The 15,786-nt window shown below is 36.1% G+C and overlaps 1 protein-coding gene across 2 annotated transcripts in view; it reads right to left on the reverse strand.

Annotated features, from left to right (window-relative positions):
• The window catches only part of LOC115244269 (PDZ domain-containing protein 4), a 213,596-nt gene that overhangs the window by 74,750 nt on the left and 123,060 nt on the right, over positions 1 to 15,786 (reverse strand). Inside the window, exons 1-2 of one of the 2 annotated variants that reach the window (XM_029821804.1) lie at positions 8,152 to 8,275; positions 7,202 to 7,245 (exon numbers count right to left, since the gene is read on the reverse strand). The exons of the other annotated variant lie outside the window; for it this stretch is intronic. Coding sequence (XP_029677664.1) covers positions 7,202 to 7,207 — 6 coding nt within the window. The 5' untranslated portion in view covers positions 7,208 to 7,245; positions 8,152 to 8,275. Of the gene's footprint in view, positions 1 to 7,201; positions 7,246 to 8,151; positions 8,276 to 15,786 lie in introns of those variants that run through there. 2 annotated transcript variants of the gene reach the window in all.

Raw genomic sequence — 15,786 nt, forward strand, 5'->3', positions numbered from 1 at the left:
CCGATGCAATGCGACAACGGCAATTCAATGCATATGTGACGGGCCCGGTAATTCGCGCTGCATATTATCGCCGCAAATGGCGTGGGAAAACGACGTAACTCGAATTTTCCAATCGCGGAAATCGGGAATGTCGCCAAATTGACAATTCGGCGTAGCGACACCGCAGAGAGAAATACCGTTAACTGTCCGAAACGAGCGAGTGATTGCCGAACTGTCAGAGAGAAAATTTTTACAAAACGTAATTAAAAATTGGGGAAATAATACGCGCGTTAAAAAAGTAAAAAAAAAAAAAGTGTCATATATTTTCCCTAATGACTTATAAAACAATCGCACCGGACTCGAGTGTAATGAGACTCTACAAAAACTAATAATCGCGAGTTAAACGATAAATAATCGAGTATAGTGGCTCGGTTTGGAATTCTCCCCGACAAAGTTAATCCCGAAATGACTTTATCAGTCGCAATTATGGCATTCTCTCGCCTTTCCGCGCGCGCCGGCGCGTTGTTTTCATGCGGCATAAGTAACGGGGGGGGATAGAATTAATTCCATATGGTGACCGCGCTCGTGCGCGGTTAATCGTCAAGATAATTACGCGGAAAATCCTTGATGGCGGATGATTATTTCGTTGAAGGGAAGAGAACCTTTCGACGACCTTTCATTCGAAGTCAATGAGAAGAGAGCACATCAAAGCGCAGCCGTGCGAGTAGTTATGCATGTGTTGAAGCGATGCACATCGCAAACTGTCACCGAAATTAGTACGCGCGAATGTTTTCATCTATGGCGTATATAGACGAGAGTTAAAATAAAAAGATTATATTAGACATAAAAAAAAAAGAATTCAGAATTTTTTGAAATAAAAAGAAATCTGTTTTTTTTTCGATAATAACATTGTAGAGAAATTTATTCTGTTTTTATGAAATATAGATATGCTTTCTCTATAAAAATTTATTTCTCTTTTTGCGCGCACGCGCACTCTTTCTCTCTTTTAATCTTATAAATATTATATTTATATCATATATTATTATCTTATAAATACATATTTACTAACTGAATTGTAATTTACGATAGTTATACATATATGTGTGTTCCTTTTTTTCTTTTTCGCATACAGTTAACGTTTAATTATTACTCACTACCCTTTCTTCTGCAGCCGATGAAATTTTTAAGCGGCACGATTTAATTAAAATTTGACTAATATTAATTGACCAAATGGGAGATAATAAATTGCTGCTCATGGCAGCAGACAAAGCACGGTACGGTGACGTTCGCGCGTTAATGCATCATAAAGTCGAGCGCAACAAATGCACTGGCGGGAATTAACTCATTTGCGATTTATCTTCTCATTTACTTGCGCAAAGTAAGACAGATAAGACAGATAAAACGGAGGGTCGGAGAGTTATATAGCGATAATTGATGACGCATTTTATCAATTTTACAGATAGGCAGAATAACAATGATATCTCTTAATTATTGTCTCCAATTTTATCACTTTCACAGACACAAATCCATCAGAAACAAATATATATATTAACATACGCTATACGTATGTTAATATATAACGTTTGCGTGCGAAAGTTAGAAAGTCTTTTTATATTACTTTTTAGCTTACACAGAGTGAAATTTTTTTATAGATCTCTTAATTAATTTTATTTACGAAAATGAGATTATTAATGGGAGATGATTACTAATTATTTTAAATGTATAAACAACTGCCCCGCTTACTTGGAGCTATTCCACGTGATATTTTGCGGAATATTGAAAATAAGGTGGCTGCATAATCGCAAAAAGACACGAAATAGCGGAAGAAAACGACAAATTATCGAGAATAATAAGAGGAAGAAAGATAAATGATTCCGCTGCGGTCGTGCATGCCGATATGATTCGATCGTTTTTATTTTTCACAAAGCCCTGCACTATCTGTCCATTGCTTTGCGACTCGGCGACGTGTAGACTTTTGTCGACGATGCGAGAGATTCCAATTTCGACGGAGATAGCGAAAAGGTAGAAGAGGAGGAGAAGGGGCTGATGGCCGACACGCCTTTAAAGCATTGTCCCGTTAGCCGGGCAACAGAAATAAAAAAAAAGGAAAAAAAAAAGAAAAGTATATTGAACGAACCAGCCGGCCACCATCCATCGTTCCTCTCTCCCGCTTTTCGAGCCGCCAGACGTCGACAGCGTGACGGAAGCTCGTGATCGAGCAGGTTATTCAGTAACTTTTTAATCCCGAAAGAGAGAACGTTTGTGCCGATATCGAGTTTCTCGAGAAAACGCGCCCCTTCAATGTCCGCCGCTCTCTATTTTCATTTTCAATATAAATCGAGGCTATCGCTTAATCCTCAGCTATAATCAAAATACCATGGCTGAAGCGATTCAATCACACAGTCGATATTTCAAAAATGAAGAACAACACATGATTTAAAAAAATAAATCTCACAATTTTATATCTACCACATGCTTACAGGCATAAGATTTAACCAGTGCATCACTGCACTCGTGCGGCGAGTGTCACTCTGTGACAGAACGTCGACACGTGGCCGACGACGTGACCGGTCGCTTTCGCACCCCGCGACAAATCGAAACGTATATTTTACGCGACGTAAATTAACCGCTCGTACATGCGAAAGCGACATCACTTTTCTCCTGCGTCTCTGGCGTACTCTTTTCCCCCCGTCATCCCTTGTGGTCTCACGATCTTGTCTTCCTGCGGCCGTGACGCCGGTTATAAATTTCGCAGAGTTCGGTGCGTTGAACTGAACTCTGCGAAAGGCACATGTGCAAAACCGCCCGTTAACGAGTGCTGCGGAATCCGCGCCATAACCTTGCGCGAAAAGTTTAGTGAAATATTATAATATAATTAGATTCTGCGTGGTTTAGGATATCGCTGTTATTAATTAATCATTTATGTAAATTTTTAAAAAGTAAAGACTATATTTTACTTTTTAAATTGTGTTTTAAATTTAAGTTTTTAATTAATGAAAAATATATTTGTAAAATATTATTCAATATAGATTAATAAGCAAATGAATTAATAAACAAAACTTGGAATCAAAATTAATTACATAATATTAATATTACAGGAGAGATTACTTGCCACTTTTGCAAAAACAATTTTATAATTAATGACAGTTTTATCACTGATCGATTATTGCATCGTTTCCTGAAGAATACAAGTTCATAATTACTTTCACAGGAAACATATCTATATAAGTAACAATTACACAATAGCAACAACAATCAAAACGCATAGCAATCATCACAATTCGGAACAGAATAAGATGTAATATTCTTCGCGCAAAAAACTTCGGGTTAAATTAATGACATTTCTCTCTTTCTTTCTCTTTTTCTCTCTATTTCTCACGCGAACAGAATTTTTTATATCTAGTTTGAGCAGGAAAGGGTGGATGCGAAGGCGACACGCATGTCAGCCTAAATAAATGAGGTCAACCTGGAAATATCGTTTTCGAAGAAACGAAGATTAGACACTTTGGAATGAATAATAATATTAACAGTGTTTCTCTCTTCAAGCAATCTTAATTTATTTAAATTTATCGTATATTATCTCTCACTTTCTTGATTATTTTTCTAAAAAAGAAAAATATTCATACACGCATAAGAGAGTTAATCAATATTTTAAATATACTTGATAAATATAATATTTATTCAAATAAAATAATAATTTTGAAACTTATAATATTTATATACATGCGCTGTAAGTTTGTCTTTGTTATTTTGTACACGAAATTTATATATTTCATTAATATTTTATTAGTGAAAAAGAGTGATTGAAACCTCTTGCTTATATTTCAACGATCATATGCTGTCGAGCGTCGAATAATTTTTTTTTATTCGTTAGGAGAGATTGGTGAGATATAACAGAAAAATTTATGAACACGCGATGCGTAGAAATGACAGACAATTCCAGTCACATAACCAGGACGAATTCTATCGCGGTGAAAATTCTCCCTCGAGAATTTCTCTCGTCGGCTCATCATGGACCGGTTGGTTTGTAAGAGTTATAAAATTTCGATCATTTCACGTTCCCGTCACGTCCAATTCAGAAGCTAAAGTCACGTTTCAATCCAATCCAGTTTTAATCAGATTGGATTTTCTGTGCCAAGTTAATTTCTTTTTTTTTCTCGATGATTATTCTAAAGAGAGTCAATGAGATTATATGATTTTCACAAATATTCAAACTATCGCAATAATATCGCGTCAATTTATATGTAATTCATACATCAAATAGTCAATATAATCGATTAAGTTTTTACCATGTTAAGCTACTACAGACTACACTATTATATGATTTTACACTGGTTTCGGTTAAAGCGTAACCTACGTTACTCCACCGTTCAAAAGATTCTTTATCACGTTCACGTTTTTGTACGTTCATAAATATTGATGAATCCATATCCCTTTTTCGAATACATCAGACTAGTCCGTACAACGGGTGTGAACTATCCATACATAAATATTCATTCAGCGGTATTCTTCTCTGTCCCACGTGGGTACGTACCCAGTTATCGTTGAAATTTGATATCAAAATTGCGCGCCAATTTAGCATTCTATGTAATTGGCGTTTTCGCAGAGTATCCGGAGAACGCGAGATATTTATGTTTCGAAATATCTGGAAAATTTCGACTAATAAGGAGACACAAAGAAATAAAACAAAATAAAAGTTCGATAATTCCGTTAATTAAAACTTCAAATATATTTAGTCATCACACAATTTTTCAGCCATTAAATATTTTTATTATGTTTCAATCAATAAACTTTCTCGCAGTATATGTAATTTGTAACTCGTATGCATATTGTTACAATAAAATTTATGAAGCTACGCAAAAAAATGATATAATAAATTATTATAGTATTTTTTTATAATAATAAAAGTGTAAAATAATTAGAAACAGTCTTTTTCGGTACGTATTTCTTACATATATCTATCTTCTTCAAGTTCCCCCCCCCCCGCCATCCCATCATATCGCCGAATTTAATAAAAACCAAAGATGTCAGGCAGCGTGAAACGACCTTCGTAGCGAGCGCAACGAAGTGTCAGCCGCACCTGCAACGCCCGAACGTTTAAGGCAACGTTACGTTACGGTTAACGCGACAATTTACTGCCAAATTTATCGCCAGGACGGAACGCGCTTTAACCGACTACTGTCGAGATGAGCGACATTTGTTTCGAGTTAGGCCGAATCATTAGCTCCGGGCTTCCTGTGCTCGAGACACGGGGGCTCATTTTAGATCCGTCAGCAGATGTTCAGCGCGCGGACATACCCGGCTCGTCGACGGCATGTTCTACATTCATTCCACATTCATATCTAACATCCCGCTGCCACAATTGAAGTCGCGTTTAGTGTTGAAGGTCATTTTCCGGTGACGCTGATTGCATTGCTGCGCGAGTAATTATTAAATAAATATTCTTTCATTCTCATTTGATCGATTCCAAAAGGCCTTGATATAAGAAAACTCAAACTTTATTATTGTGATATTTTGCTATAATACTATGATAAATTTTTGTCGAAAATGCAATGTTTCGACGTGCAAAATTTTCAATTTTTTTATAATTGTAAACATGAAACTATTCGTAAAAAATTGTAACATATCGCTTTTTGCGTATAAAGTGTACGGTTGGATTTTTCGCGTTTGTTCGAGGAAAGTCAACCGAGCGAAAACGAGACGAGAATGGTACGATGTCCGGAAATAATAGAAGCAATTGCTTTATGGTTCGTGCATCACGTCCCCTAGCGATATATTTGTGCGTATGCACACCTATATATTTATATCTACGTAGAGACACACACATATATGTGAAAAGAAATTATCTAACGGGTTAGATGATGACAGCGGCATATTTATGACATCTTTTATTCAAATTTTATCATCTTCGAAAGTCAATTTGAAGATATATATATATCATAATCAAAGGATTCATAAGTAAAAGAAGCAGTGATATTTTTAACATGCCATATAACTAATAATAGTATGATTTATATTACTGTGTTCCAGTAGAAAAGTTCTTTTTAAGCAACACACAAAGAGGGAAGAATTAAATTATCCATAAAATCTAATCTCTCTCGTCTCTCGGTGATTTATTTTTATCTCAATTATTATTTATCTCAATTTATCGTCACATACGCTCACCATTCTCTTCGTATTCTATATAACTATCCTCGCTCCACTCGCCCTTCATTTTCCTCGAGAGAAAGAGAGAGTCCGTAATCTCTTCAGATTGACTTAGAGATTTCTCGAAAAAAATCCTTCTCGTCGTAGGACAAATCAGTCTGATCGGCCGTCTCGCAAGCTCTTGTCCCGCGCTACTCATCCGCATACCTCTTTCTCTTGGATCTTTACCTCCCCCTCCCCCCTCCCCCCTCAAGTTACCCTTGCTATTGTGTAATGAGGAAATATCGGCGGAAGCGTCGCCGGTGGAATCGCCGATGAATTTCGTGCTTCCTTCACCCGGAAAGGGCGCTACTCCCAGACTGGGTTTCCCCTGGTTTTTCACGCCGATCGTTACCGATGATCTACGGCGTAGGTGGGATCACATGGCCTCCTCCTTCCCCTATTCCCCCCTCTGAGTGATTTATTCTACCGGGTGCACGCGGAATACTCGCGGAGACTGGTAAACACGAGCTTCGTCCGCCCGCCCGCCCCCGTCGACGGATTTATCGTTATTTTTCGGCGCCCCGTTACTTCGCGGCTTCCGCGCCCGTCGTCGTCATTGTTCCGCCGATCGTGTATCAACGCGCGAGGCTGAGCGTTAAATCTAAGCGTCCCGGAGAGAATCTCGAATTCGTTTTCTCGATCTTCGACGAAGGGGGAGAGTCCGGGAAGTGGCGAGAACGCCCTCGCTTTCGTGGAGATTTCGGAAAACGAACGAGGGTGGAATAAAGTAAAGCCGAGAATAATATAGAGATCTAAACTGTAAAGACTAACTTTCGGAGGGGAGCAAAAAAAAGAAGAATTCAGAATATGATATAATATTTAGTTAATAGATCCAATACACAAAATTGATATGTAACATATCTTTTTCAAAAAATTGAGAAAATTAAATGTATTATTTTCTCTAAGAAACATTCATGCACTCGATGCATCCAATATACAAGTAAAAAGATATACAAGTAAAATAAAAAAAAATAACAGAATGGGCGATTTGTTTAATCATAAAACGATTGCCTAAAGCCTTGATATGACTTACCGGCATTGGAGAACGTCTACGAAGACTGTAGTCATGAAACGTACCTGAAACAGAAAGAACAAAAATGTAATATCTCGGCAATATAGCAAAATCTCTTTTTGTATTATCTATCGCTCTCGGTACGGCCGATTAAGACGATGACCCGGAGCGCGCGGAGGAAGAAGAGCGCGGACAAAGCGGCTGCAATGAGACCGAATTAAAGCCGGCGATGAAATTGATATGAAAAAAGAAAAAAAGGGAATCGGCGTAGGTACTGCCTTTGTTCGCGGAAAATGGCCGTTCGGGAGTGGCTTCTTTCAAACTGCCATTCACGCGGGACATAATAGCGGGTCGGCGACCGAGGACGGGCCGAGAAACGGACACTGGAAATGGATAGACATTATATGTACACGGAGAACGAAAAAGAGAGAGTCTCCTTTGCTCGTCGGACCCTTTTCTGATCGACGATCGCCATTCATCGCCGTTAAAAATGTATGATTAGTTGCGGCGATCTTGTCGAATAAGCAACGTGACGATAACATTTAACTATAAATCACATCGTGTAAATAGTGTTGTCACGATAGAAATAAATATTTTCAGGTATGTACCTCGTTACATTTTGTTAAATTTCATAGCTTTCAAGATGAATGGCAAATCGCTGCATTGATCATGCCGGATAAGGATTTTTCTGATCAAGTATACATTAATCAAGATCATCGAACTTAATACCCTATAATCCTCCTTTATGAAAGTATGATAGAAGATTGTGTTTATAATTTCATTTTCTATATTCGTACACTATTAGCTTCAGTTAGAAATGTTCAGTTTAATAGTTTTAATACATTTACGATATACGATAAAATTAAGAAAATTAAATAAATGAGAAGAAAAGAGTAGTACATATATAATTGTAATTAATTGTCAAATAAAAATACCGAAAAAAATATTATACTTTAATGTATTATACCTACAGATTGATATGCGAGGTTTAATAATATGGTATGCCGTGATAAGTATTTTCAAGGTCCAATATATTCTGCCGGTAAGCGCACGGAGACAGGCCACGTGTCTTCCTTGGAGCGTAATTAATAAGGATCGATCAGTCTATAAATAGCAATGTGTTATGCATAATCGCTAATGCCCGATTTAACATAGTCGACACAGATTGTACGGTCGACCGCTTTTTTCACCTTTATTTTTCTCATTTTCATATTGATCGGCATATGCTCGCGTCGTAAGTGCATGATTAACCACGAAATGGCCAATATAACAAAAACTTTAATCCCTTAGAGATGCAAATAATGGGAACTCGAGTCTCGCGAGAGAAAATAAAATGATTAAAAAAAAAAAACGCACGAAAAGATTGCATTAATAAAATTATTTCGTTAACAGAAAATTATATTAATTTGGTGTATTAATTGTATTACATTATAAATATAGAAATAAAGAAAAAGAGAGTATAATATTTCTGTAGAAAAATGAATCAGACGACTTTTCAAAGCGTTCGTATGGAAAAAACGCAGTTCGTTCATCGCGCGTTTTTGTACGTAATTAAGATCTTGACGACTATACTTGCGTATATTTCAGTAGTTAAAAAAGAAAGTGCTTTCTCTTGAAGAGCATCAAGTTGTAAAAAGTGTGGAGGCAGTTTATAACTTCAAAGCAAGTTTTGAACAAAGTGGCAAAGTTCTCTTTATTTGAGACTAAAATTAGATAAGAAAAATCTATTACACCCCTCTCACGAGAAAATCTTTTCGTTAATTATTAAGGAATATTCCCCTGCAAACTCTAAAGCAACTTGACAAGAAGTAAATTACTTAATATCAATTTCTGAATTTATGTGTATATAGGAATTGAAATAAGCAATTATTCCCATATTTTAAAATTTTAAACAAATTTCTAAAATCTTTAATGAAAAAAAAAATCATCAGAGTCTAACAAATAAAAAATTCAAGCATTTTTGAATTTTTATAAATTTTTCTCCCTATAATGAAAGTATTTGTTTGTATATCTTGTGACTATGATGATATGTTGAAGATAATACGAAACTGCTTCACAGAGGGAATAAAATTTTTTCCTCCCGTTAAAAAGAAATACACGTTTATTTTAGAAAACGTAAGCTGCTTGTCACAAGAAATAAAAAAAAGAAACTATTAAAACCGTACATAAATATTTGCCAAGAAGGAAAATGTTACGTGGATAAAATGTAAAGAATCCATGCATACGTAATTTGACAGTCTCGTAAAATCCTGCCGGTAACATCTAAATTTTGCGAAACACGCACTCTCGTAGACGCGATAATCCGCGATAAGCCTCGTATGAGCGTAAATCCGGAAGTGTATTGCGGTGGAACTCGCGGCGGAAGCGACCGCGGCAGTAATTAACGACAGCCGTCGACAGTCGCGAAAATTCGCGAGAGAGAGAGAGAGAGAGAGGTGAGGGAGGAAAACGGAGAAGCTTGGGATGGAAATGGCACAATTAACGAAGCGCGACGGTCCCTAATTTCGCGGCGAGACGCCGTTGGATGCGCGACACTCGACCTAACCCGGATCAAGGATATATAGCCGGAAGTGGCTCGGTTGGTCTTCAAAGAGATCACCCAACCAATCAAGATCCGTGGCCCTTTGAAATCGCAAAAGCGATATCTCAAATATTGTCCGACGATGATAAGACGACGTTAATTTAGTATTCACTCTGTTCGGATAATTGCTGATAATTGCCAACAGCTCGTCATGATAACAAAATTTTTATCTAATCAAATACTTTTTTTCCTTTTATTTTTCTTTTTGTCATTTCTTACAATTATGTTTGATTTCGAATCTATTTCCGACGATAATCGATTCTCCTTGGATAATAAATAATTATATTATTATGTCATTAATATGATAAATAATAATAATAAATTATTGAATGATAAATAATCAGAGATAATAGTTATAAAAATAATATAATATAAAATAAAACTTTAGTAGAATGAATCCGTTCTCTGGATTAAATTGATATACAATTAGAGTAAATCAATTGGGATAATTGCTGTAAATAACGCGCTTGCAAAATCGATTGTCCACTGTATAAAGCCTGTAGAACAACACCACTCGCGACCGTATTCAAAACCAGGACAAATCTTAATTACCGAGAACAAGAGAACGTAACCATGGGGGAGACACAGAAGCGGACGGAAGGAGGAGGATTTAATTGCATCGTTATTTGTTGGCGTATATAAAACGCAGGACGTTATTATTCCGGCCTGTTATCGCGGCAAAATTGAGGAATACCGTTATATTGTCGCGTGACAGAAATGATTCAATCTAATTGTGAGGCGAAAAAATGGAGTGTTCCAACAGTCAAAAGTATTCGAATATTTCGAATCGTCGATTGTGTCAAAATCGGTAATAAAGTATGGCAATATTTGCAATCATTAATGTTAGGAATAAGTATGTAAGTTTACGAATAACCACTTATTCTGTAAATATGAATAAAGAATAGCACTGTTTCTGGACGCATTGAACGTCGGAAATTAAAAAGAAACAACTTTGGCAAAAAATAACTCTATATCAGATTTTCGCTAAGAAAAATTTAATTTCATTTATCGAAGAATCTATAGGTAAATCGATAGGATATAAGAATAAATAAATGATATAGTAATAAATAAATAATATATTATTAAAATGAATGATATATATGTTTTTTTAATAATATATATTATTCGATTATCGAGTACTTATCTTAAATTTGCCATATGAAACCGATTTATCTTCCGGCAGTCTCGTAAAGCCAACATTGTTGTTCTGTCATCGGCTGCAAAACCAGTCTCAAAGCGAAATGCACCCCTTTGACGCCACGAGAATGCTATCGGAAGTCGCTGGAAGAGTAATTGGAATCCCAAAACAAATGAGAGAAAGAGGAAGAGAGTGAGAGAAAGCGAATATCCGATCGTAGTATGTATGTTCCGTGTCATTCTCCTCATCGCTCATTCGTTTTCGCGGCAAGTCAGAGACATCACGCATACGCCCGCTTACGCTTTCTCATCATATATTAATTTGAATAATTGCTATAAATCGTATGCCGATTGTTGCAATGCGCACAAAAATAGAAGTCCATCATCGCCGCGAATGACCAAGCATTCGAAATTCTACGTCGATATTAATTGTTCCGAGGTCAATCATATTCCCATCCAATCAATATTAATTTTATCTTCTCGACAAATATTTTTCTTATATCGGAAAGACATTTTATACGGTTGCGTCGAGTCATAGGAAGAATTTAAATGAAAACTATTGTTTTTATGTTTTTTTCCTTCTTTATAAAAGTTTATACTTTCAAGAAAGTGTAGTACACTCCCTCTCTCTAAAACACATATTAAAAAGTTATTTCTAAAACTTGTTATTTCTAATTTTTCTTTAATTCTTATATATTTTTTAAAAATTATAAAAAGAATTTTTTTATGATATTTTCCTTCTTTATAAAAGTTCATGCTTTCAAGAAAGTGTATACTCCCCTTCTCTCTAAAACACACATTAAAAAGTTCTTTCTAAAACTTGCTATTTCTAATATTTTCTTTAATTCTCAGACATTTTTTAAAAATTATAAGAAGAATTTTATGTTATACAGATATTTGTTTAAAAAATGATCAAGAATACTATTTAGTAAAAAAATGGCGTTATAAAAAGTTATAATTTCTTGTAAGAGACGGCTTTACACGCAAGCATATCGCTTCAATAGTCGCTTGGAAAAATGCACAACTTATTTTATGCTAACGTTATTGGAAAAATTATAGATATAACTTTATGTATCTTATGCCCTGAAAAACTTCTATTCAATTATGTTTCCCTGACGTTACGGAATCTCGCCTCTCCATCAGTGATAACAAGAAAGCCGATTTTGCTCATTAAATTCATATGCTTCTGTAACTATCTTTCGACATACATAAGTCACTTAAGTAGTGTATCGTGAGAGGGAAGGAGGAGGGGGGAAACAGTGGAATATATTTCTTTTCATCGCCGCTCCAATACATAATAAAGCGTTCTTACTTATTTTTTCATATACAAAAATTCCTTAATTATAAATCTTTCTATTATATTCGATAAAGACAAAACCCTGCGCGTCTAATAAATAATTTCAATTTCATAATTTTCTCGTAATATTGCAGTATACTCTAATTTTATGAAATAAATAAATTTCTCAAATGGAAAAAATAGATTTCTTATGAAAAATTCCTTCGCATAACTATTACATCATAATTAGAAGAAAATTACAATTTTCATGCATACTGTAACTCGATGAAAATATAAATGTAACAAAAGGCATGGACGTAAAAGTGTATGAAAAAGAACTGCGTAATGCATTCCGGTAAGAGAAGCAGCGATGGAAAAGACGGAGAAATGTACACGGAGCTAAAATACGCAGCTAAAAGCAACCGGGGAAAGGTAAATGGAGAAGATGGCGAAGTACAGAGAGAAAGACCCCTATTAAACGCCCACCAAATTAGAGCAAAATTAAACTATACTTCCCCGACGAAGAGTTCGCGGCGAAATGCCTTTAAGCGTCTCCATCAAGACGACGCACCTACAGGCCATTAATTTTCCGCGATCTTTCCTTTAATTCGAGCTTTTGAAGAAAACGTTGGCGGTGCAATGATCATTTTCTTTCGTCCGTTCGAAGAAGAAGAGACGAGAGAATTTACTAATAATTCTACGAAAGAGCAGCGACAGGAAAGAGTATACTTTTCGAAAGAATTGCAATACTTCTTCAGGGTGTCTACTCAAATTTTGTAAAAAAAATTCCCTGATCTTCCAGATATTTTTGTTCAAAATTCCAGGTAAAGAAAATATTTTAAAGATTTTTTGGTGCAATTTCTTAAAATAAATTTTTTTATTGTATGCGTTTTCAAATGCTTTTCATTCATACAAAGGAAAACACAGAGCCATTTGAGTTTCAAGTACTAGATTTAGAAATGTACTGAAAAAAGTTGAGTAGCTTCCGTTAAGATAAAAATTTTTAACTTGCATAATATTTTCATTTTTTATCAATAAAAATTAAAATAAAGAATATGTACTGCATATTCAATATTTTGTTAAGACATTGAATATATGTAAACGGAGAGAAATAGATATATAAAAAAAAATAGATAGGTATAAAAAAAATCCTTGAGAATTCCAAGTCTTCTGTGTTCTTTTCAGGGAGTAGACACCCTGTTTTTTGACACGATAAATCGATATAGAAGAGAATAATTTTCTTCTGAAATTCCAAAGCGTTTCAGACTAATATCTCCTAATGTTGGGCGAAACGATAACGGATCGGAATTATATCGAATGGCGCAGATAAGTTGCATAACATGACTCGCAAAGTAAGCTCGCGACAAACATCCGCAAAGTGTCTCTCGTTTCTTCCTTTTTTTTTTAATTACTTCCCATCGCGGCCGCAATCCGATTTGTCAAGTTTGTTAAAGTCGCGAGATTCTTTTCTGTCGAACTAAAATCAGGCAAAAGAGAAAGAGAGAGAGAGAGAAAGAATGGGGGGAAATTACATTTTACAGAACGATCCTCCTTGGAGAGAGACCGACGCGAAAGTCTTCGTCGTCTTCGCGCTGTGAAATTGTGTCTCCTCCTCCCCCCAAGCCTCCTTCTCCCGCGCCCTGCCCGTGGCGAGGCAGTTCATTTGGCGGGTCGAGAAAACAAACAGACGCAATCAGCAACAATGGCTTTTTGTTCCCTTCAAAGTCACCGGCCGGTAATCCGCAGCTTGAGGAGATTGAAAGAGCTCGTCTCTCGAACTACCATCAGTGGCGTAGCAAGAGACGAGTTTCAACTTCAGCATCGTCAACGTGCAACACGAGAGATACGTGCGATATATATATATATTCTCCAAAGTAATACTGTTCGACTAAATCCACATCGCTAGTGTTATTGGATCAGCTGACTGACGACACGTCGCGACATGTGCATTAATGACCCTTCCAATAGTGATTAGTGTGAGTGCTTATTTATCAAGAGAAAAACTTGGATATTTATAACTAATTGGATAGAAGCTGATAAATTACCCGGTAAAAAATAGCGGCAATCACAAAAATAATATCGCGAATCAAATATTCATCAATTAACTAATTTAATCATTAGAAAATGATATTAGCATTATATTCTGTCTTATATAGATAAAATATGAAAGTATAATATATTAAGTACGTTCAAATGAAATATAGGCTAACACTTTTATGCAACAAAGACCTTAGTTCACCTTAGTTCATTTTTTAGTTGAACGTATCTAATAGTAATAATTCTACATCTCTCTTATCACAAATGTATTAAGAAAATAAAACATTGTTATTTAAGGGCACTGCATTGCAATGAAAATTTATTGACGAGAAAGTTAAATTAAAGAGAGAGTTAAATTAAATTCCACACAAAATATCGAAATTGTCCTCATTTTTTTCAATCTTTCTTGAGTTCATCAAACTGATCGATCTCCATGAAATTAAAATCGCCCAACGCTTTTTCTGCCGCGCATAAAAGAAAGCACGAGATAAAAAAAAAAGAGAGAAAGAAAAACGAGAATCAAGACATGCATGCTGCAATATTCCTCGCGCAGTAGAAACTTATTGTCGAGGAAATCTCAGACACACTACTCTGCCGGGACAGAGCTTCAAGGAGAACGTCGGGAATGCAAACATTGGTCGTTGTCGCAAAAGTTCCCGAAATAGTTGCGCCGATTAAACCTTATGCGGGCGTTTGTGTATTAGGTGTATGCGTGTATATTAAACCCTATGCCTAAACTTTTATGTATAAAATTATATTCCAAAAGTAAATTCTTTTTTCCGTGTAATAAAAAAGAAAGAGAAGAGGAGAAAATTTTATAGTTTAGAATAAAATATTTTGTAAAAAAAATAAGTTTAGATTTATGCGTGCATGTATAATTTTTGAATACAATGTGCCTTTTTTTAAAAAAAGATAAAGATGTTAAACTTTTGCATTTGAAAAATAGATCGCTTGGATAAGAATTAATTAGAAGCCATCGATATCTAGGAAAGAGAAAAAAGAACAAAGAAGAGCAAGAAAATTTTTAAAAAGGATAAAGAGCTCGCCAGGATCCCTGGCTAAAAAAAAAGAAAGAAAGAAAAAAAAAAGTATCTGTGAAAGGAGGAGGATTGAAGAATGTCGTCGGGAAATTTTTCGATGTGGACGAAGGGAGAAAGGAAGATGGAGAGGGCGGAGGGGGAGCGGCAGAGCGACGATTAGAACGGTGACTGCCTACGGAATCCGCTCTGGAATTCGTTTTCGGAGACGGAGAGACGTCGTCGTCATCCCGATGTCTCGTTACGCTCTCGTCCGGCTGTCTGTCGCTCGAACGCGATAATTAACTCGGAGTGATGCATCGCACGGGGGGTTCTCAACTCGCGCTTTGTGGGGCCCTGTGTGGGGTCCCTGTCTGCGACCGCGCGTGTGCGTGCGAGCAAATTCCGCGTACTCGGTTATAAATCGCGTCCGATGTGTCGCCGGCGTGTATAAGCCCATTTCGCGTATTATTAATCAATGTCTCGTGAGCGAGGAAAGTGAGGAAGTAACGCGCTGCCTGTGTCGCGGATCTAATAAATAAAAAAAAAAAAAAAAAAC

The sequence above is a fragment of the Formica exsecta genome, unplaced genomic scaffold (genome assembly GCF_003651465.1).
Source record: "Formica exsecta isolate Colony F162 unplaced genomic scaffold, ASM365146v1 scaffold80, whole genome shotgun sequence".
Classification (NCBI taxonomy): Eukaryota; Metazoa; Arthropoda; class Insecta; order Hymenoptera; family Formicidae; genus Formica; species Formica exsecta.